General features: G+C 45.4%; 1 protein-coding gene across 4 annotated transcripts in view; it reads left to right on the forward strand.

Moving 5' to 3' along the window:
• Positions 1-2,458: 2,458 nt before the first annotated feature.
• MPZL1 (myelin protein zero like 1) overlaps positions 2,459-22,511 on the forward strand; it is a 72,743-nt gene continuing 52,690 nt past the window's right edge. For 2 of the 4 annotated variants that reach the window (XR_010117445.1, XM_063625117.1), the window contains exon 1: positions 2,464-2,747. Coding sequence is in view for 3 of the 4 variants with exons in the window: in XM_063625117.1 (XP_063481187.1) it covers positions 2,657-2,747 (91 nt within the window). In the remaining variant the exon portion in view is untranslated. Of the gene's footprint in view, positions 2,748-22,511 lie in introns of all 4 variants that reach the window. The other 2 variants (XM_063625118.1, XM_063625119.1) reach the window with 2 other exon arrangements.

The following is a 22,511-nucleotide window of genomic DNA, read 5'->3' on the forward strand; positions in this document are numbered from 1 at the left end:
TTCCTGGCATTCTCTCTTCCCCTCTTTCCCTCACTCCCCTCAAGTTGCAAACCACAAAGGATTCACCTAATATTTCTCACACTTGTTAGGTGATTTCATTTCTCTGAATGTGCTTTTCCTGTTTTCTCGGTTCTCTGAGTTTGCTTTTCCTGTTTTCTCTCTGGTGAATTATTCATCTTTTAAAGTTCACCTTAAATGTTTTATCCTTGGTGAATCTTTCTAGATGCTTCTTGGGCCAGTGGATTTTGGGAGAGCGAGGTATATGTGGCTGAGGTACATCACAATCAGCAGAGAAGCTTTAAACACTGCTGAGAGTCACTGTCCCTGCTGGCTTTGGGTTTCTTCTTTATTCACTCTTCCTTTTTTTGAGACGGAGTCTCGCCCTGTCGCCCAGGCTGGAGTGCAATGGCGCGTGATCTCGTCTCACTGCAACCTCTGCCTCCCAGGTTCTGTAGCCGGATGAGCCGCAGACAAAACTCCTCAGACACGGAGTTATAAAGAAGGAAGGGGTTTATTCGGCCGGGAGCATCGGCAAGCCTCCTGTCTCAAGAGACTAGCTCCCCGAGTAAGCAATTCTTGTCCCTCTTAAGGGCTCACAACTCTAAGGGGGTCCGCGTGAGAGGGTCGTGATCAATTGAGCAAGCAGAGGGTACGTGACCGGGGGCTGCATGCACCGGTAATCAGAATGAAACAGAACAGGACAGGGGTTTTTACAATGCCTTTCCATATAATGTCTGGAATCCATAGATAACATAACCGGTTAGGTCAGGGGTCTATCTTTAACTACCAGGCTTAGGTCAGGCAGGCCCAGGCCTGGTTTCGGGTCTGGTTCTTAGGCGCCGGGCTACCTGCATTTAGTTTCGCTTCTCTTTCCTTTTCTGAGTATAAAACATTATGAGAGGATCTGTCTCTCTTCTCTCAGTTCAAGAGATTCTCCTGCCTCAGCCACCCGAGTAGCTGGGTACAGTCACGCGCCACCATGCCCAGCTAATTTTTTTGTATCTTTTCTCTAGTAGAGACGGGGTTTCACCACGTTGGCCAGGCTGGTCTCGAACTCCTGATCCTGTGATCTGCCTGCCTCGGCCTCCCGAAGTGCTGGGATTACAAGTGTGAGCCACCCCACCCGGCCCTCATTTTTACAAATGTAATTGAGTACTTGTTTGTGTACACTAGTAGACGATGTGCTTCTTGAGAGTAAAGCCCAGGTGTTCTACATCCATGGTTCAATTAATGCATTGTTATCTTTTCCAACCTTTGGCATTTGAGATACTACTTCAAAAGGATCTGCTGACAGAAATAGGGCAAAGTGGTTCTGGTATTTTTTTTAAGTTTTTTTCTCACTAATGTTCTTATTTTGCTGTACTACAGTGTTAGCTAAAACAGCACAGATATCGGGAATGGCATTAAGACTGACCTTAGACAAAACCTTGAAGTGAGAGGTTGCATTTTGGGTTCTCACCATACTCTTCCCCCGCTCTTGTCCTAATTATCTGAAGCTTGCTTCCCTTCCTCACCGTATCAGCCTCCCACCTGAATCTTCCCTTTTCCTCCTTCACACTCATCTTTCTTGTGCCCCTGTCCCTCCATTTTTCCCTTTTGTAAGCCATTTTCGTAAGGATCCTTCCAAATACTTCCCCTATTGATTGGACAAACCCGTAGGTGGCAGACTGTTCTGGGCCAAGGCAACCAAGTTGAGCAGGGCCAGCAATCAGTGTCGGGAACTTCTGCAGGGCACTTCAGAATCAGTGTCGGGAACTTCTGCGTTCTATTTTTCACGGACACAGACAGGAACACTGACATGCAAAAGCAAAACAATCAAAAAGCATTTTCATTTGTTTTCCAGGTAGTAGGAAAGAGTTCCAGATTCCCATCCTTCTGACGCCAGGAGGGAGGTTCCTAAGAGGAGGTTAGGGTAAGATGGAGACTTCTTTTTAAGCTAGTAGATTTCGCAAATTGCAACACATACATTATCTAGTCAACGCAAAGGACAGGCCTTGGGGACAGGGCACGGGGAACGTGTTCCACCTGGACAACTGAATCAGAAGTCTCTCCCCCATCAATTGAACACCTCACTATTTTTCTTTCTTTTCTTTCTTTTTAAGGTAAATGAATTGCTTCTTTTTCGTTAGGTGAGGCCGGCAGAGAAGAAGAAGAGCTGAAACGGAGGCGAGGTTAGTACCCAGCAAAGACCCGTGGCGAGGAGAGACAATGAAGGGGACCATGGGACTGGACCCTCAAAAAGGCAGAGGAGACGCTGGCTGGCGGGGCCCGCAGGCGGACAGCCACGCAGGCAGGCGGAAGGCTGGGCTCGGCCTGGGACCGCTGCAGACCCGGCCTCCGCGCGGGGCCAAGGCGCCTGGGTGGGACCGAGGAGGCGGGGCCTTCCCGGCGGACGGGTGATTGACAGCCTTTCTCTCCAATCGCGTCCTTAAAAGGGTGCGGGCAGGCCAATGAGCGGACAGCGAGGGCCGGAGCGGGGCTGAGGCTTGGGTGCAGGGCTGGAGAGCCGCGGTTGGGGCCGGAGTGGGAAGTACGGCGTGGAGGTGCCACCCGACGCGGGTGGCGGAGAGATCAGAAGCCTCTTCCCCAAGCCGAGCCAACCTCAGCGGGGACCCGGGCTCAGGGGCGCGGCGGCGGCGACTGCAGCGGCTGGACGATGGCAGCGCCCGCCGGAGCCGGGGCGGTGATTGCAGCCCCAGACAGCCGGCGCTGGCTGTGGTCGGTGCTGGCGGCGGCGCTTGGGCTCTGTAAGTGATGCCAGGACCAGGGATGGGGCCGGGGAGTGGGGCTCCCGGGTCCGGCACACGCCCCTCGCGGCGGTCGCAGGCCAGGCGCGCGCGCTGAGAGCCGAGGTAGGGAGGGGGCGCGGCCTGCGCTCTCTGGGGCCGAGGGGACCCAGCCCATGGGGAACGCGGGCCCCCGCGACTGGCCAGGAAGGCGCAGAGCCTCTTTCTTCTCCTTCCTGGATCCTCGAGTGCGGAGGAGGAGGGGAGAGTGCTCTACCTTGCTCCTTCCCGGGGGGCGGTCCAGGGGAGCGGGCCTGGCGGGCGGCTGCGGTGAGCCCTCGCGGCGCCCCCTGCCCTCCTCACGGTGACTCTAGGTCGTCTGGGCCCTCCCGGATTCTGACTCAGGAACTAGGGTTCTGGCGTTCTCCACCTTTGGGAGGTGGCGGAAGGTTGCAGGTTTTTCATTTGTAGGGCCTTTGTTGGTTTGTTTCCTGTTAAGCCAGGGTTTTGTTGTACTTCTAAGTTCCCTTTCCCATGCTCTCATTCAGTTTTAAGTCTCCGTAATAAAAGAGTCTCATTTCCGTGGTCTGCAAAACGCCAATAAAAAAAAATTGTTACTTCTAGGTTAGAATGCAAGGAGCTTGGAATACCAGTGAGATGGCCTGGCTTAAAAGAATTTGGTCAAATCCATCATAATTCCAGACGTAGCCACCATAATTTGACAAGACCTGGAGCATTAAAAAGCATAATTTTCCTAAAGGAAAAAAAAAGCTCCTTTTTCTTACCAAATATTGTGACTCAAGCTTAAGGTAAACCTCGGGCTCGATTTATGGGAATTGGATGAGTTGTTTTATGGACATCTGAAGTGGTATCTGCCACAGGACTTTCCTGTGGTGTTGTTCAAAGCAAAGTACTTGTTGCTGTCTCCGAATTTAGTTAAATAATAGTTATAAAGAGGGCCAGCTGCTAAGAAACCACATAGATTTTTTTCATTCCCTTTGTTTCCTTTTTTTTTTTTTTTTTTTGAGACAGAGTCCGGCCCAGGCTGGAGTGCAGTGGCACCATCTCGGCTCACTGCAAGCTCCGCCTCCCGGGTTCACGCCATTCTCCTGCCTCAGCCTCCCGAGTAGCTGGGACTACAGGCGCCCGCCACCACGCCCTGCTAACTTTTTTGTATTTTTAGTAGAGACAGGGTTTCACTATGTTGGCCAGGATGGTCTCGAACTCCTGCCTCGTGATCCGCCCACCTCGGCCTCCCAAAGTGCTAGGATTACAGGCTTGAGCCACCGCGCCCGGCCCATTCCTTTTGTTTTCAAAATGTCAGTTGCATCATAGTATCTGAATACCAGAGTTTACTCAGTAATTTCTTTCTTCATGGAAAAGTTCTTAATATAATCCTTGGATCAGGGAAACTAGGTGAAGTCTGTTGGATCACCAACTGTTCCACTTAAACAGTGATTCCAGGGGCTGTAAAGGGTAAATGTAAAAGTCTCCCTACCCTCCAGGGGTTGACAGATGATGAAACACTTTGTATAAGACACAATCCATTCTGTATTTTGTCTTAGATAAAAAGGTTAAAAGTGTGTTTGTTGGTGGTGGTATTTGTGTTTAATCAAACAAGTAGAAAATAGCCTAAAATTAAGGTTTATCAGAAATATGCTTCAGACAGAATTGTTATGCATGAGAGGTCAGACATTGCTATGGAGGACAAAGCAGTTAGGGTGATCTTAATTAAAATCAGGGTATTAAACGTAGCAGGAGTGCAAACCTACATAGTAGTGAAAAGATCACTAGAGTAATAGCCCCATACACCTTGGACGTAATTTTTCGGTAATGAAGATGAATGTTGATATGTAAAAATCAGCAGCTGATGTTATTGGTTCCATTTAGAAAATTATTGAATCTAAAATTCTTGCCAAATCACCTTTTTTCTGGTCATGGATACTGCACTTAAGAGTTCATCTTTTACAGGATAGCTTCTAAAGTTTTATCAAGACAGTTACTCAGCAAACATTTACTAAGCACCTTTTAAGTGCTTAACACTCCACTTAAAAGGTGGGAGGTTGGGTCTCACTGTGTTGCCCAGGCTGCTCTGGAACTGAAACTCCTGGGCTCCAGTGATTCCTCTGCCTTTTCCTCCCAAGCAGCTGGGGCTACAGGTGTGTGCCACTGTATAGGGCCAGAAGCACATTGGTAAAGATGTACTGTGGGAGCTTGAAGGAGAGTCATTATCTCAGACTATAGTTCAGGCTACTGGAGGGAGTTTAAACTGGGTAGGCATAGGGGAGGGGCAGAAGTACATACAGAGTTATGAATGAATCTGTTGGTAGTTCAGTATAGTAGGAGGTTGCACTGTATATAAGGGGGATGGTGGGAGTTGAGGCAGGAGAGCCTGCCAAGGGCACCAACTTACAAAGGGCCTTGTCTGCCACACTTAATCCAATGAGGATTTCTCTGTCTATTGAGATGTGAAGGCTGGGTTAGAGTGGGGCAAGGCTGAAGCCAGAGAAGGCAGAGGACTATTATAATAATCCTGGGGAGGATGATGAAGATCTGAATTCAAGCATTGGGCTATGAAGAGAGGACACATGTTCATGCGCCACTTAGAAAGTACGTTTGATAGAACTTGGAAACATTGATGCAGACTTGAAAGAGGAGGTGGATAAAATCATAGGTTTTGGGCTTGGGAAGCTGGGCATATTTTTGGCCTTTTCACAGATGGGGAAATAGGAGTCTTGGGAGAAGAAGATGATGGAGATACTTTTGAATATGTTGAGTTTGAGATGCGGGTAAGACATCCAAATGGAGATAGGCAGAAAACAATTGGATAGACAGTTCTGGAGGTGAGGAGAAAGTTCTGGTTGGAAATGGAGATTTGGAGAGTTATGTGGCTAATAGTTAAAGCTTGGATTGTTTGGATGAGGTCATCCAGGGAAAATGCACTGAAGAACATAGCAGAGAGCCAAAGACAGAGTTCTGGGGTATATGAAACCTGAGAAAGAGGCTCTGTGAGTAAGAGAAAAACCAGGAGAGTTTGGTATTTCAGCATTGTCAGATGAAGAGAGATTAAATGTGATAAGAATTCACTGAATTTGGCAATTGAAATGAGCACACAGTATATGAGGACTAAATCTCAGTAATTTGTACCACCCATGTCAGTAAATGGAACCTCCATACATCTAATTGTACAGTCCAGAAACCTAGGGTCCATGCCTGATTCTTCCCTGTCCTTCACATCCAATCAGTTCTCCCATCTTTAAAATGCATCTGGAATTGATGTTTTTTCTACCTCCTCTCCTAGCCTTTTAGTCAAAGTCACCATCATTTCTTGCCTATATTACTGTGATAGCCTCCCAGCTGCTCTTCCCCCTTTTCCTCCTCTGGAGTCTTGCTCTGTCTCTCCCAGGCTAGAATGCAGTGGCGCAATCTCGGCTCACTGCAATCTCCATCTCCCAGATTCAAGTGATTCTTCTTGTGCCTCAGCATCCCAAGTAGCTGGGACTACAGGCATGCACCACCATGCCTGGCTAATTTTTGATTTTTCTATTTATTTTAAAATTGATTTTATTTATTTATTTTTGGGGGGATGGAGTCTCGCACTGTTGCCCAGGCTGGAGTGCAGTAGCGCGATCTCAGTTCACCACAACCTCCACCTCCCTGGTTCAAGCGATTCTCCTGCCTCAGCCTCCCGAGTAGCTGGGACTACAGGCGCATGCCACCATGCCCAGCTAATTTTTGTATTTTTTAGTAGAAACTGGGTTTCACTATGTTGGCCAGGCTGGTCTCAAACTCCTGACCTCGTGATCCACCTGCCTTGGCCTCCCAAAGTGCTGGGATTACAGGCGTGAGCCACCACATCTGGCTGATTTTTTTATTTTTAGTAGAGACAGGGTTTCACCATGTTTGCCAGGTCTGGGACTCCTGACCTCAAGTGACTGGCCTGCCTCAGCCTCCCAAAGTGCTGGGATTACAGGTGTGAGCCACCATGCCCAGTACCCATCTTGGTTCTTTTTAATCCATTCTTCACAAAACTGCAAGAATGATTTTGTTAAAATGCAAATCAGATCATGTTGCTTCTTTTTTAAAATCCTTTTTTAATGGCTTCCCATCGCACTTGGAATGAAATCTAAACTTCCCATGACCTAAAAAGCTCTTCATGATCTGGTTTCTGCCTACCTCTATGACCTCAATTTGTACCACCCACCACCCCTTTCTCACTATATTCAAGCCACACTGCCATCTTTCTGCTCTGTGACACTCATTCCCACCTCAGGGCCTTTGAACTAGCTGTTCTGATGTTGCCCAGGGCTGGCTCCTTTTCATCAGGAGGCTTTAACATAAGTTTCACTTCTTTAGAGAGGCCTCTCTGACCATCTTATTCTAGGGTACTTACCTGTTACTATTTGCTGGTTTGCCGTTTACTTCCTTATTGTAATTTCTATTTGGTTTTTCTTCTCTTTTTTTTCCTCCATCGGAATCTAGGACAGACAAAGCATCTGTCTTGTTTATAGAAGTATTCCTAGTGCTTAACATAGTGGATATGGTAGATGCTAAAAATATTTGTGAAATGGCAGTGAGGCATAGGCATGTCTTGACAACAGTTTGTTAGGAGTTTTTGCAATATGTAGTTATGATTTAGCATGGTATAGTAGGTCCTCGATATGTGTTTATGCAAGAAGAATATTTTTCCCAAGTGTGATTTCATGCATTGCTTGATTATTTCTCATTATCAGTTCCCTTGGCCTTTTACTTATTTACTAGTCGGGATAGTAAAATAGAAACTTAGTCCTATAAAATATATATATTTTTTACTCCAACTCCAGGATATCCACTAGGCTTAGATGCTGCCAAAAGAAAAAGATAAATATTAAGTGAAAAACAGCTATATGCAAAAGTACATAAAATGTAAGTTTATGTTTTCACTAAGTCTAATTTATTTACTTATTCAACATAAATGAACACCTACTGGGCACAAGGCACTGTTTATTTGTGGGATGCAGCAGGGAGCCTAGGTGCTAGTGAGAAGTGACAGACAGGAAACAGCTACTCAAATAAATAATACCAAAGACAGATTAAATTCCCAACAGTCACAACTTTTAAGAAAATATGATTGATCTAATATGAAAATTTGCAGCAAATTTTTGAAAAATGGAACATCTTATTGGTATTACAAAATATTTTTAAAACTTATAAGGGATATGTTGTAGGATTTCTTTTTTTTTTTTTTTTTTATTAATTTTTTTTGCATACAAAAACAATAAACATTTTCTAAAAATACATACAAACAAAAAGATGCGTATCAAACATATTAGGAAGGTTGCACATGGGAAGTCGGGGAATAGAAATGGGGGTGGGAGTTAAAATAAATGAGAGAGGGACTTTATATGGATCAGTGATAATAACTCAATCCTCTATTTGACAAAGAAGAGGGAGAAGGAAGAGGAAGAAAAAGAAAGTGGGATAAAGGATCAGAAAGGGAGGAAAATAGAAAAAATTAGAGTATGACTCCAGGGTAGACCTGTTTTGTTGTCATTGAGTTGGTTGGTTGGTTTGTCTGTTGTATTCTTCATGTTTCGCCAAGTTGGCCAGACTGGTCTCGAACTCCTAGCCCGAAGTGATCAACCCGCCTCGCCCCCCAGAGTGCCGGGACCACAGGCGTGAGCCACCACGTCCAGCCCCCACATTGCTTCTGGCCTCCGTGGTAGACCTCCCAGATGGAGCGGCCAGGCAGAGGAGCTCCTCACTTCTACCCAGACACGGGGCGGCCGGGCAGAGGGGCTCCTCACTTCCCAGACAGGGCGGCCAGGCAGAGACGCTCCTCACTTCTTCCCAGACGATAGGTGGCCGGGCAGAGGCGCTCCTCACTTCCCAGACGATGGGTGGTCGGGCAGAGGCGCTCCCACTTCCCAGACGATGGGTGGCCGGGCAGAGGCGCTCCTCACTTCCCAGACGATGGGCGGCCGGGCAGAGGCGCTCCTCACCTCCCAGACGATGGGTGGCCGGGCAGAGGCACTCCTCACTTCCCAGATGGGGCAGCCGGGCAGAGGCGCTCCTCACTTCTTCCCGGACGGGGCGGCCGGGCAGAGGCGCTCCTCACTTCTTCCCGGACGGGGCGGCCGGGCAGAGGCGCTCCTCACTTCTTCCCAGACGGGGCGGCCGGGCGGAGGCGCTGCTCACTTCCCAGACGGGGCGGCCGGGCAGAGGCGCTCCTCACTTCCCAGACGGTGGGTGGCCGGGCAGAGGCGCTCCTCACTTCCCAGACGGTGGGTGGCCGGGCAGAGGCGCTCCTCACTTCCCAGACGGTGGGTGGCCGGGCAGAGGCGCTCCTCACTTCCCAGACGGTGGGTGGCCGGGCAGAGGCGCTCCTCACTTCCCAGACGGGGCGGCCGGGCAGAGGCGCTCCTCAATTCCCAGACGGTGGGTGGCCGGGCAGAGGCGCTCCTCACTTCCCAGACGGTGGGTGGCCGGGCAGAGGCGCTCCTCACTTCCCAGACGGGGCGGCCGGGCAGAGGTGCTCCTCACCTCCCAGACGGGGCGGCCGGGCAGAGGCGCTCCCCACCTTCCAGATGGGGCGGCGGCCGGGCAGGGGCTGCAATCCCAGCACCCTGGCAGGCCAAGGCAGGCGGTCGGGGGGTAGAGGCTGCCGCGAGGCCAGACCACGCGACCGCCCTCCAGCCCGGGCAACACCGAGCACTGGGTGAGCGAGACTCCGTCTGTAGTCCCAGTACCTCGGGAGGCTGAGGCGGGCAGAGCACTCGGCGTCAGGAGCTGGCGACCAGCGTGGCCAAGATGGCGAACGCGTGCCTGCATCCAAAGGAGAAAAGGGAGGCAGCGGTGGCGTGCGCCGGCAGACCCAGGCAGTGCGCGGCGCGGGCAGCAGCAAGCCGAGTAGATTGTAGCCTGGGCCAGAGAGGGGAAAGAAAGAAAGAAAGAAAGAAAGAGAGAGAGAGAGAGAGAGAAAGAAAGAAAGAAAGCTGGATTTCTTTAAAGATTGATCTTTCCCACTGAGTTTTAAAAACGTGATTTAATTGGGAAAAACATAGCTTTTCAGAAATATTGCTGTTTCCCCACTACCCAGTAGATGCTGGTCTACCTACTAAATATTTCTCACCATCCCCTTTGCATCCACACTGAAGCTAATATAGTACAGCCACAATCGCGTCTCACCTGGATGATTAGAGCCTTCTAACTGGAGCCTGAGTATTTTTGAGTTATATCCTTTATCTGAGAATTTGAATTATTTGTGTAAGACATGCATCTCCTGTGTACCTCAACCTTGGAAAGATTTTTAATCTTGCTCTCTAAGACCACAGATGTCATTTTAAAAGGGAGAGTAAAATGGTAAGCTTTGGCATATAATTTATTATAGATTAGTCTTTAGCCCCATCGAAGACAATGAAATTATTAGAACTAGAAGCATCTCCTGAGGTCTCAAGTATCATATGGCTCTGAGACTTGACCCCTAAGGCTGGTGATATTAAGCCTTCATGTATCTTGAATGATATTCCTTTTTTCTTTTTCCACTCTTACTTTGCTAAGTCGTTTGACATTAGCAGTGCCCTAGAGTCCAGACAAAAGTCTTTGGAATTTTTGTTGCTGTAAGAAAGCAGAGGTCAGTTGGCTCTGTTCACCATAGTGCATACATTGAGAAATTGTGGTTGTCTCCTGAGATCTTTATATCTTTGCCTTTAAACCCCTTTATTTATTCATTATCTTTTTTCTTTCTTTCTTTTTTTTTTTTTTTTTTTTGAGCGAGAGTCTCGTTTTGTCGCCCAGGCTAGAATGCAGTGGTGCAATCTCAGCTCACAGCAACCTCTGCCTCCCAGGTTCAAGTGATTCTCCTGCCTCAGCCTCCCAGGTAGCTGGGATTACAGGCATGAGCCACCACACCCGACTAATTTTTTTTTTTTTTTTTTTGAGGCAGAGTTTCCCTCCTGTTGCCCAGGCTGGAGTGCAGTGGCACGATCTCGGCTCATTGCAGCCTCTACCTCCCAGGTTCAAGCAATTCTTCTGCCTCAGCCTCCCGAGTAGCTGGGATTACAGGTGCCTGCCACCACGCCTGGCTAATTTTTTTGTATTTTTAGTAGAGATGGAATTTTGCCATGTCAGGCAGGCTGGTCTCCAACTCCTGACCTCAGGTGATCCATCCGCCTCAGCCTCCCAAAGTGCTGAGATTACAGGCATGAGCCACCGTGCCCTGCCCTAATTTTTTTTCTTTTCTTTTCTTTTTTTTTTTATTTTTTTATTTTTAGAAGAGATGGGGTTTCACCATATTGGCCAGGCTGGTCTCAAACTCCTGACCTCAGGTGATCCACCTGCCTCGGCCCCCCAAAATGCTAGGATTACAGGCGTGAGCCACCGTGGCTACTGTGATTTTTTATTCACTTATAATTTTTTCTTGATCTCATTAGGCCTTTATCCAAGATGATTTCTTTCTTTTCTTTCTTTTTTTTTTTTTTTTTTGAGACGGAGTCTCACTCTGTCACCCAGGCTGGAGTACAGTGGTGTGATCTCGGCTCACTGCAAACTCCACCTCCCAGGTTCATGCCATTCTCCTGCCTCAGCCTCCTGAGTAGGTGGGACTGCAGGCGCCCGCCACCACGCTCAGCTAATTTTTTGTATTTTTAGTAGAGACAGGGTTTCACTGTGTTAGCCAGGATGTTCTCAATCTCCTGACCTCGTGATGTGCCCGCCTGAGCCTCCCAAAGTGCCGGGATTACAGGCGTGAGCCACCGCACCCGGTGATGATTTCTTGATAAATCCTCCTTCAGTAGGTTTTTTCTTCTAAACTCAGAGTCTCTAGAAACTGTGATACCTTATGATACCTCTCATCTTATTGTTAGAACATAGAACTTGAGTAATTTTTTAGCAAGAGTGATACATTGAAGCTAGTACTTAGGTTTAATTGATTGGAGTTGGAAATGCAGTATGTCTTTGCCTATCCTGTGTATTGCAGATAAGATTGCCCCATAGAATGAAATCCATGACTTAAGTTTTGTTAGGAGCATGCTGCAACCAACTGAACAAACCTTGATGAACTTGCAATGAACTTTTTTTTATACTGGGACCCTGATATTCTACTTTGAGATCAGGGGAGTTTATTATGTGCATTTTAAAAGATGCTGTTATCGGCTGGGTGTGGTGGCTCATGCCTGTAATCCCAGCACTTTGAGAGGCTGAGGCGGGCAGATTGCCTGAGCTAAGGAGTAAAAGACCAGCCTGGACAACATGATAAAACCCCCATCTTTACTGAAAAAAAAAAAAAAAAAATTAGCTGGGCGTGGTGGCGCACACCTGTAATCCCAGCTACTCGGGAGGCTGAGGCATGAGCCTGGGAGGCAGAGGTTGCAGTGAGCTGAGATTGTGCCACTGCACTCCAGCCTGGGTGATAGAGTGAGACACCTTGTCTCAAAAGAAAAAAAAATAAAGATGCTGTTATTAAAATTAAGAAATGTGTTCTTTTCTCTCCAAACATTAAGTTTACAATGTGGAGTTATATAAATTTAACATAATCATGTGCTTCTTCCAGATAACACTTGGTAAACTTGAAAAGATGAAAAGTTATAAGGTGTTAATATTGTCAGCTTAGCTTCAATGAGAACCTAGTGACCCTGTGGCCAGACAGTGTCTAATAGTTATTCTCTAGTCAAGTCCAGGTTATCATTGCTATATACCTTCTTCCAAAGGGTGTTGCTGAGAATTAGGAAGCATAGATAGAGGACTCAGGTTCCTAAGAGAAATGTGGTAAAATGCAAATATTTGAAATCTCCTAGATGTCTGAAAAGGGCAGAGAAAGAGAGTGAGTGAGCAGTTAGGGAGATGTTTTAACTTCTCCCTCTCCCTTTTCTGTTTCTTAGCACTTATAAGTTAGGGCACAGAACTAGGTTCATGTTATATCTTCTGCTCTGCTCACATTTATTGAGTGCTTACTATGTGCCATGCCTCTGCTAAACAATTTACTTATATACTCCTCACAGCTCTGTGCAGTAATTATTTTTATTAATTTTATAGATAAGAAGACTAAGTTTCAGAGAGATTGTGTAACTTGTCTTAAGATCACACAGCTAATATATGGTAGAGTTGAGACTCAAATTCCAAAGCACATGTTTGCAGCCACCCTGCTATATTATAGATTTTTTTCTTCAAAGTCTCTAAACATTTTGGGGAAGATTCTGGAATGTCTTAAGTGCTTACAGAGTGGCTTTTTAGCTGTCCTGGGGCACCCAGATTTCTTCCTCTTTGGGGTGATGTTTGTGCCAAGATCCCTCATGCCTTGATGTTGCTGACTCTGTCAAAGAGAAATAAAGCTGCCTTGTTGAAGCCATCCTCACCAATCATGCAGAATCTGTTTGTGCCACCTAATACTCTAAATGCTCCTCAGGGATTTTTAATGATGATGTTCTTTTTTTTTTGTTTTTCTTTTTCTTTTTTTGAGACAGAGTCTCTTGATATGGCCCAGGCTGGAGTGCAGTGGTCTCCACTCACTGCAGTCTCCACCTTCCTGGTTCAAGTGATTCTCCCGCCTCAGCCTTCCTAATAGCTGGGATTACAGGTGCCTGCCACCACACCCGGCTAATTTTTGTATTTTTAGTATAGACAGGGTTTCACCATGTTGGCCAGGCTGGTCTTGAACTCCTGACCTCAGATGATCCACCTGCCTCAGCCTCCCAAAGAGTTGGGATTACAGGTATGAGCCACCGTGTCAGCTGATGTGGTTCTTGTAGGTTCTTCTCACTCATACCTCTCCTGCTATCAAGAGCACAAGCATGAATCCATTATACTGAGTGTCTGATACCATACTGGGCTCAGAATGGTTCCTTGCCCCTCATTAGACATTACATGTGGAAGAAGCCACTAAGCCTTGACTTTCTTCCTTTGAGATGAGTTCTTCTCTGGAGGCTGTGCAGGTCCTTTTGCCATTAGACTCCTGGCATGCTTGCCTTACAGAATGTCCAAACAGGCCCAGGCATCCAAACCAGAGACTCCTCGCTTATACCTCTTCTTAGCTCCTCTGTCCCATTGACAGAGGTTCTGTAGCCATGTTGTCTGCCACAAGTCGGAGGTCTAGCACTTGTCTGTTAATTCTTGAGAACTTTGAGTCTTGATCATTTTCAGCTATTAGGAACTTAATTCTTTTTTTTTTCTTCAGTGACTGCAAATTTAGAAGAACTCCAGTGAGGCTTGCAGAATCTTGCACACTAACGAAATTGGTGAATAGATTAATAATGAACAGAGGTGATGCTAATTTGTAATCAGGTTGAATAATGTGGATTTAAGACCAGAAAATGGGCCGGGTGCGGTGGCTTACGCCTGTAATCCCAGCACTTTGGGAGGCTGAGGCGGACGGATCATTTGAGGTGAGGAGTTTGAAACCAGCCTGGCCAACATGATGAAACCCCGTCTCTACTAATAATACAAAAAATTAGTTGGATATAGTGGCACACACCTGTTATCCCAGCTATTCGGGAAGCTGAGACTCGAGAATCGCTTGAACCTGGGAGATGGAGGTTGCAGTAAGCCGAGATTGTGCTACTGTACTTCTGCCTGGGCGACAGAGTGAAACTGTGTCTCAAAAAAAAAAAAAAGATCAGAAAATGCTAAGGAGGCAGGAGGATCACTTGAGGCCAGGAGTTCAAGACTGGCTGGGGCAAAATAGCAAGACCCCATCTCTACAAAGTAAAAATAAACCAAAAAACAAGTTATAGGTCCACAGTTTTTTATCTGTAACTGCAAAGCCACAAAAACTTTGAAAATTAAGTTTTTTCCTAAGTTTGATATAAATTATTTGGCTGCAAAATTCAACCTGAAGTAATAAGATACTGTTTACAACTGTGATCCTATTTGGTATGACTAATTGTATTTTTCACTGCAGAGGTATTAATGTGTTTGATTGTGGGATGCTGCCCTATACTCTCTTGGGACTACTACATAACATATAGGTATTGTATTAATTTTTTAAAATCTGAAAAATTCTATATTCTGAAATACGCCTTAAGGATTTTTGATTAGCTTGTTGGCTTGTACAATATCTTATCTCAGAAATTTCCTTCTACTCTTGTAAGAACTACAAAATATTGCCTGGGCAACATGGCGAAACTGCATCTTTGGGGAGATTGCTTAGGAGTGGAGGCTGAAGTAAGCCATGTTTATGCCACTGCACTCCAGCCTGGGAAACAGAGGGAGACCCTGTCCCGAAAACAAAAACAAACAAAAAACTACAAAATACAGTTTACTTATTTTTTCATTTTTAGAAATGTGGTCTCACTATGATGATCAGGCTGGAGTGCAGTGGCTGGCTATTCACAAGTATGATCGAAGAGCCTCAAACTTTTGGGCTCAAGTGATCCTCCTGTCTCAGCCTCCAAGTACCTGGGACTATAGGTGTGTGCCACCAAACCCAGCTCATTTTAGTTCTTTTTTTGAGATGAGTCTAGCTCTATTGCCCAGGTTAGAGTGCAGTGGTGTGACCTCGGCTCATTACAACCTCTGCTTCCTGGGTTCAAGCAATTCTCCTGCCACAGCCTCCTGAGTAGCTGGGATTACAGGCATGCACTGCCATACCTGGCTAATTTTTGTAGAGATGGGGTTTCGCCATGTTGACCAGGCTGGTCTCGAACTCCTGACCTCAGGTGACTCGCCTACCTTGGCCTCCCAAAGTCATTTTAGTTCTTTAAATGTTTTGGTCCATAAAACTAGTGCGCTTTCCACTTAAGAGCTTTCACTGAAACTCCTTTAGAAATTTATGCTACTTTGGACTCAGCCTGTCTTTTATTCAAGGAATTCTGAATCTGTGAACTGGCACAAGTTTGGGAATTGATTGAAGGGTCCTGACTTTCTGTTTTGATGATTCACATTAGACTTTTGTTCACTTGACCTAGAACTTTTCTGCTTATATAGATCAAGCAAGAATTTAGTAGGCTTCCTATCTATTTCACTTGTAGGAGTACCGTGACCAACCGATCAATGCCATAGATCTGTGAGAGTCAGACTTCCAACTGTGCCTTGACTCTGCTGTCCATCATGGTAATCATGCCTACCTTGCTTTTAGCAGTTCAGTGCTGCCACTTGGCCCCTGTCATCCCATGATCCAGTTATTCCCACTGCATTTACGTGTCCCAATTTAGTGACAGCAGTTCCCACTGTAAGTTCTAGGCTATAGATAAGAGTGTCACAAAGTTCTTTTAAAATGCTGGGACTCCCCTCACAGATCTACTTTTCACAGTCATGTGGTGAAAGGTGTGTCCTCTGGCTGGGCATGGTGGCTTATGCCTGTAATCCCAGCACTTTGGGAGGCTGAGATGGGTGGATCACTTGAGGTCAGGAGTTTGAGACCAGCCTGGCCAACATGGCAAAACCCCATCTCTACAAAAAATACAAAAATTAGCTGGGCATGATGATGCGTGCCTGTAATCCCAGCTACTCAGGAGGCTGAGGCACAAGAATCGCTTGAATCCAGGAGGTGAGGTTGCAGTGAGCTGAGATTGTGCCACTGCACTCCACCCTAGGGGACAGAGTGAGACTCTGTCAAAAAAAAAAAAAAATTAGCCAGGCTTAGTGGCGTGAGCCTGTAGTCCTAGCTACCTGAAAGGCTGAGGCAGGAAGATTGTTTGAGCCCAAGAGTTCAAGGCTGCAGTGAGCTATGATTGAGCCACTGCACTCTAACCTGCAACAGAGCAAGACCCTGTTTAAAAAGAAAAAAAAAAAGATATGTCCTCTGGACACTCACAAGTGAGTAAGTAGATCTTAAAAGATAAACCCACTGTAGGCCAGGCGCAGTGGCTCACGCCTGTAATCCCAGCACTTTAGGAGGCCAAGGCAGGTGGATCACGAGGTCAGGAGATTGAGATCATCCTGGCTAACATGGTGAAACCCTATCTCTACTAAAAATACAAAAAATTAGTCAGGCGTGGTGGTGGGCGCCTGTGGTCCCAGCTACTCCGGAGGCTGAGGCAGGAGAATGGCGTGAACCCAGGAGGCGGAGCTTGCAATGAGCCGAGATTGTGCCACTGCACTCCAGCCTGGGCGACAGAGTGAGACTCCGTCTCAAAAAAAAAAATAAATAAAAGATAAACCCGCTGTAACATTCCATTCTCCCTCGGCCTTTGAATCCCTTCCTCCAGAGTAAGCCGAGGCAGGCCTGGCATTTCAGGTTCATTTACTGAGGGCCACATTTTGGTCCATGTTTCAGCCAGTAAACCAAACTGTTAGAGCTCTTTCTAACACCCTGAGTTGCAACATTAAATGCAGAATCTCTGATTAGTGGGCCCATTTCAGTAAATTTGGCCTAACCCAACTTGACTTCCCTCCACCATGATCACATACCCTTAATATCCATTCCCACACATATTCCACAGATTTCTGTTTATATAAATTAGAAAAATCAAAGTTTTTTTAGAGTATGTGCACCTTCATGGTTCACACTTTGTACCTCACCTTTAGGAGCCTCCTGAGACTTAAGTCTATAGATCTAGAAGCAAAGAGAGGTGTTGGGGGTAGGTCCTGAGGAGAATCAGCAGTGTCTTGCAGTGCAGCTGCCTCAGGGGAGGCCATTAAAGTTATTTCAGGCACAGCAGGTTTAATCTCCTCAGATGTGGGTGGATGGCTGCTTCCACTGGCAAAGAAGACTCATAAGAATTTAGCGATTCGATGTTTCCAGCTCTTAAGGGAGTTCCCACATTTCTCCATTCCAATATTCAGGATCCCATTCCTTCCCAATCAATGCCCTCACTTTAGTAGTAGACACCCTGCAGAGGTTGGGAATTCAGTTTGTGCTGTAGTTGAGTCATTTGCAGAATAAGATTCTGGATTTGATTTTCAGCAATCTCAGCTCTGCAGCTAACAGAGATAAGGGTATCTTTCAGACATAAAGTTTTCTGGTCAGGTATGTAGTGCTCAAGCTGGGAATTTGAATCCCTGAGTTCATCCATTTCTTTTCTCACTTTGTCCATTGCCATTCGGAGTAACCAACAAATCTCATTATACTCATTAGTTTGACAAAAATGTTTAAAGGTATAGTATATGTGGTCACCTAGAACCTTATTCTTATACCTGTTTGATTAAAAGTACCCAATGGTGGCATTTTGCATATCTCCATTGCCACATCATACCCATAAGTGCACTCTTTTCTACTGGAAATAGTCATGAGTGTCCTTTAATCCAGTTAGAGCGCCAAGTCCTGAAACCCTAGAATCAATTCAGAGAACTCATTCTTAAGATTCTGCTCCTTTAGAGCCACTCTCAAAACCAAAATTAGAGTTCTCCAGAGAAACAGAACCAACAAGATATGCGTGTGTGTGTATGCACTCTCTTTTTCTTTATGTAAATATAGATAGATAACCTATTTATATCTTGCTGGCATAGATAGATAGATAGGAATTCGCTCATATGATTGTGGAGGCTTGGTAAGTCCAAAATCTGCAGGGTAGGCTGGCAGGCTGGAGACCTAGGGAAAAGTTGCAATTCAAGTCCAAAGGTGGTCTGCTGGCAGAATTCCTTCTTTTTCAGGGATGGTCAGTCTTTGTTATTGTTAAGACCTTCAACTGATCGGATAAGGCACACCTACATTATAACGGAGCATAATCCGCTTCACTCAGAGTCCCCCAATTGTAATATTAATCTTATCAGAAAACAGCTTCACAGAAATAACTAATGAATTTTAAAAGATAAGCCATAGTGGAGATCTCAAATTGTGGTTTCCCATGATCATGAACAATTCTATTCTTTGTTGTTTCTATTTTAGCACTTTCTCTTCACATCTCAACTTGGTGCTATCTGACTTCCTCCGCCTCTCACTATTCGAGACTTTGATAAAGGCCACCTGATATTACCAAATCAACTAACCTGTTTCAGCTTTTTCTTTCCAGACCTTTTTGCTTTCCTTAACATTGTTGACCACTTTGATCTCATTTCCTTTGCCTTTGTGACATTACTCCTGGTTCTCATCTCTCTTCCCTGTCTTCTTCAAGTGTTCATCCTCTGCCTGTGCCCCAGTGTTGATTTTCCTTAGGCAGGTTCTGCTCTCAGCCCTTTGCTAGTCTCACTGCATGCTTATCTTTGGTAATTTCATCCATTTTTGTTTGTTGACAGTGAATATGTGGCGGCTATAGGCATTCAATACATGTTTCTTGAATAAATGGTGACTCCCAAATATATCCCCAATGCTCTGAACTGCAGAATCTTACCAACTGACCATTACATACCACTGGACATATCCATTTGAATATCCAGAGGCACCTCAAACTCTGTATGGTCAGAACTCAACTCCATGTATCTCTCCTCTTCAAACTGTGCTTCCTCCAGCACGCCACTCACTATTGTTATTGCTTGCTGCTGTCCCATTTGTCTTTCTCTCAAGTCAGCCAAGCCAAAAATTTGGTCTTCATCCTAGAATCCTTCCCTTTCCTCACCTCCCCTCCCTGGATTTAATCAGATCTCTACCAGTGTTTACCTTTTATTTCTGAACCCACTCCCTCCTTTCCATTGTCCCAGGACAAATGCCAATCATTTTAAGTTCATGTTACTGCAAGAGGCTTGAGACTCCTAGATGGTCTCTCTAATGCTAGTCATCTTCCCTTCAGGTCTGCCCTCCCAACTGTTGCTAGAGGGATCTCTCTCTTGGGCAAATTTAATTGCACCACTCTTACGCTAAGATCCTCCGTCTCTCCCCATTATCTCTGGGATGTACTTAGGCCATCCCCTTCCTTGTACTTTACTGAATTTTTGCAACATTTCTGCATAATACTGCTGTTTTATGTCTCCTTGAATTTGTGTATGATATTTTCACTCTTCTGATTACCCTTGTCCCTTATTTACCTGGCTAACTCCTATTTAGCTTTCTCATCTCAGACGTAATCTCAAGGCCAAGCACTCTGCCTCTAAGCTTCCTCTATCTCTATCTAAAATTATGTTTTTATATGATTGTCTCCTCAGATACAGGAACTATGTGTCTTATATACCTTTGGGTCTCCAATGCTTAACATAATGCCTGGAACATAGTAAATGTTTAGTATATATTAGATGAACTGTTGAACTGTACCCCAAGTGGAAATTACAAACATCAGAGCACAGAGAGTGAAAATAAGGAAGCAGAACCTCCCAGAATTTAAGATCTTAAGAGCAGGGTAATAATCAGTCCTCAACTTTGTATTCTAGACACTGGATTTGATAGTGATGTGGCTCAGGGCCAGGGTGAGGCTGGGGAGAGAACTGGGCCAGGATCAGGAAGGGGTTGAGGGATGGTGTTCAATAAGATTGTAATGTCAGTTTAACTTACAGTGAACTTTATAAACGCTGGAGAGCTAGTATATTTAAGCAGATTGGGTTGTTAGTACATTTTCTCCCTGCGCTGAGATAGATTGTTCTCACAAGATTGCCCAGGGAATATGGGATACGCCCAGTAGATGTTTATTGAATGACCTCAGTGGCTCTGGCCATCAAGCTATCATAGCCTAAAACAGCCCTTTCTTCACAATAGGAATATAATTGACAGGTGCATTGGATTAATTACATCACCTCTTCACTGGGCAGTGATGCAGTGTGCTGACAATGACACTTTAGATATGAAGATATGGCCTAGAAACCTTGATTGGACTTTTTCTGGATCTGAAAGCCTGTCGTTTGGAGTAGATTATCTCTACAGAGAACCAATATCATCAATTGAGTATTGAGATTTCTTTTTTTATTTGTTTTTTTTTTGAAACAGAGTCTCGCTCTCGCCCAGGCTGGAGTGCAGTGGCGTAATCTCGGCTTGCTGCAAGCCCCGCCTCCTGAGGTCACGCCATTCTCCTGCCTCAGCCTCCTGAGTAGCTGGGACTACAGGCACCCACCACCACACCCAGCTAATTTTTTGTATTTTTTAGTAGAGACGAGGTTTCACCGTGTTAGCCAGGATGGTCTCGATCTTCTGACCTCGTGATCCACCCACCTCGGCCTCCCAAAGTGCTGGGATTATAGGAGTGAGCCACCGCGCCTGGCCAAGGTTTCTTGTTTTAAAATTCATTACCTTTTTTGATTTAACTAAATAATCAGGTCTCTACCAGATTTCAAGATATTTAGTATGCTAATGTTAAATTGAAAGAACTTTGGACTCGAGTCAGAATGCACAAAAATGAACATGAAGACAACAAATACTCATGTCTGCTAACAACATAGTGATACAAATAAGATGTCCATGTAACTACTAACCCCATTATTTACTGATCTCCATTGCTGTACTTTGTATTTTTCCTACTATTTATAGCTGGAAATATATTGATATGGTTTGGATCTGTGTCCCCGCCCAAATCTCATTTTGAATTGTAATCCCCAGTGTTGGAGGTGGGGCCTGGTGGGTGGTGATTGGATCTTGGGGGTGGGGATTTCTCATGAATGATTTAGCACCATACTCTTGGTGCTGTTCTCGTGATAGTGAGTGAGTGAGTTATTGCGAGATCTGGTTGTTTAAAAGTATGTAGTACATCCCTCCTCTCTCTCTCGCTTCTGCTCCTGCCACGTAAGACATGCCTACTCCCCATTCACCTTCTGCCATGATTGTAAGTTTCCTGAGGCCTCCCCAGAAGCCGACCAAATGCCAGCATCATGCTTCCTGTACAGCCTGCAGAACCATGAGCCAATTAAACCTCTTTTCTTAATAAATTACCCAGTCTCAGGTATTTCTTTATAGCAATGTGAGAATGGGCTAATACATATATTTTGGTTTTTCGGAGTTTTTTTGAGATAGGGTCTCACTGTCACCCAGGCTGGAGTACAATGGCTCAATCTTGGCCCACTGCAACATCCACCTCCAGGTTCAAGCGATTCTCCCACCTCAGTCTCCCGAGTAGCTGGGACCACAGGTGCACACCACCATGCCCAGCTAAGCTTTGTATTTTTTGGTAGAGACAGAGTTTCACCATGTTAGTCCAGCTGGTCTTGAGCTCCTGATCTCAGGTAATCTGCCTGCCTCAGCCTCCCAAAGTGCTGGAATTATAGGCGTGAACCACTGCACCCAGCCAAAGGGACTAATACATACATACATATATATTTTATGTTTATTCTTCCTTGGCTTTCCTGCTTCAGTATGAATCTCTGCCAAGGCCCAGAAAAGTAACTGGGACATAGAACGAATTCAGGTGTTTGTTGAATGAATTTATTGGTGGTGTGCAGAGTGTTACCATGCTTTGTTGGTTTGTTAATTGAAAGTTTTTAAGTAGAAGAGCTTTTGAATTTTTAAATAATAATTAAAGCTTTCAAAAATTCTAAGATGTAGTTTACCTTATACAGATGTAGAAATTGAGGTCTCAAATTCTCTGTATGTGCTGCCTTCCCATAAACATTAAACATTGCCATGACACCCAGAGAAGCCCCAGGGAGCCTGGTAAGCAGCCATATACCTGGGGAATATAGCTAGAGGACTTTTGTTTCATGCCTCACTCTCAAAAGTGTCTGGATTTACCCCCTCATTTTTCATATCCCTGTTAACTACAGTCACTATTCTAAATATCTACTTTGGCTCTTTCCTTACCCCTCTTAACTGCTCAGAACCTCATTACCAGAAAATGTAGCAACTCCAAAATCTTATACCACCTTTCAAGCACCATCTCCTTTTATAGTTTCACTACGACAGTTTCTGGAACTCATCAATTTTCCCATCCCTCCCTGCTTTTGTTTTGCATTCATTACTTCCTGCCTGCTTCCCTCTCCTGCTCCAACTTGGAGTCCATAGTTCATTGTTATAATCATTCCTTTGTAAAGGCTCCTACTTCCCCAGCCCTTCTGTGCCATCATTGCACTTACCTGGCAATCCCT

Source organism: Symphalangus syndactylus, chromosome 12 (assembly GCF_028878055.3).
Source record: "Symphalangus syndactylus isolate Jambi chromosome 12, NHGRI_mSymSyn1-v2.1_pri, whole genome shotgun sequence".
Lineage (NCBI taxonomy): Eukaryota > Metazoa > Chordata > Mammalia > Primates > Hylobatidae > Symphalangus > Symphalangus syndactylus.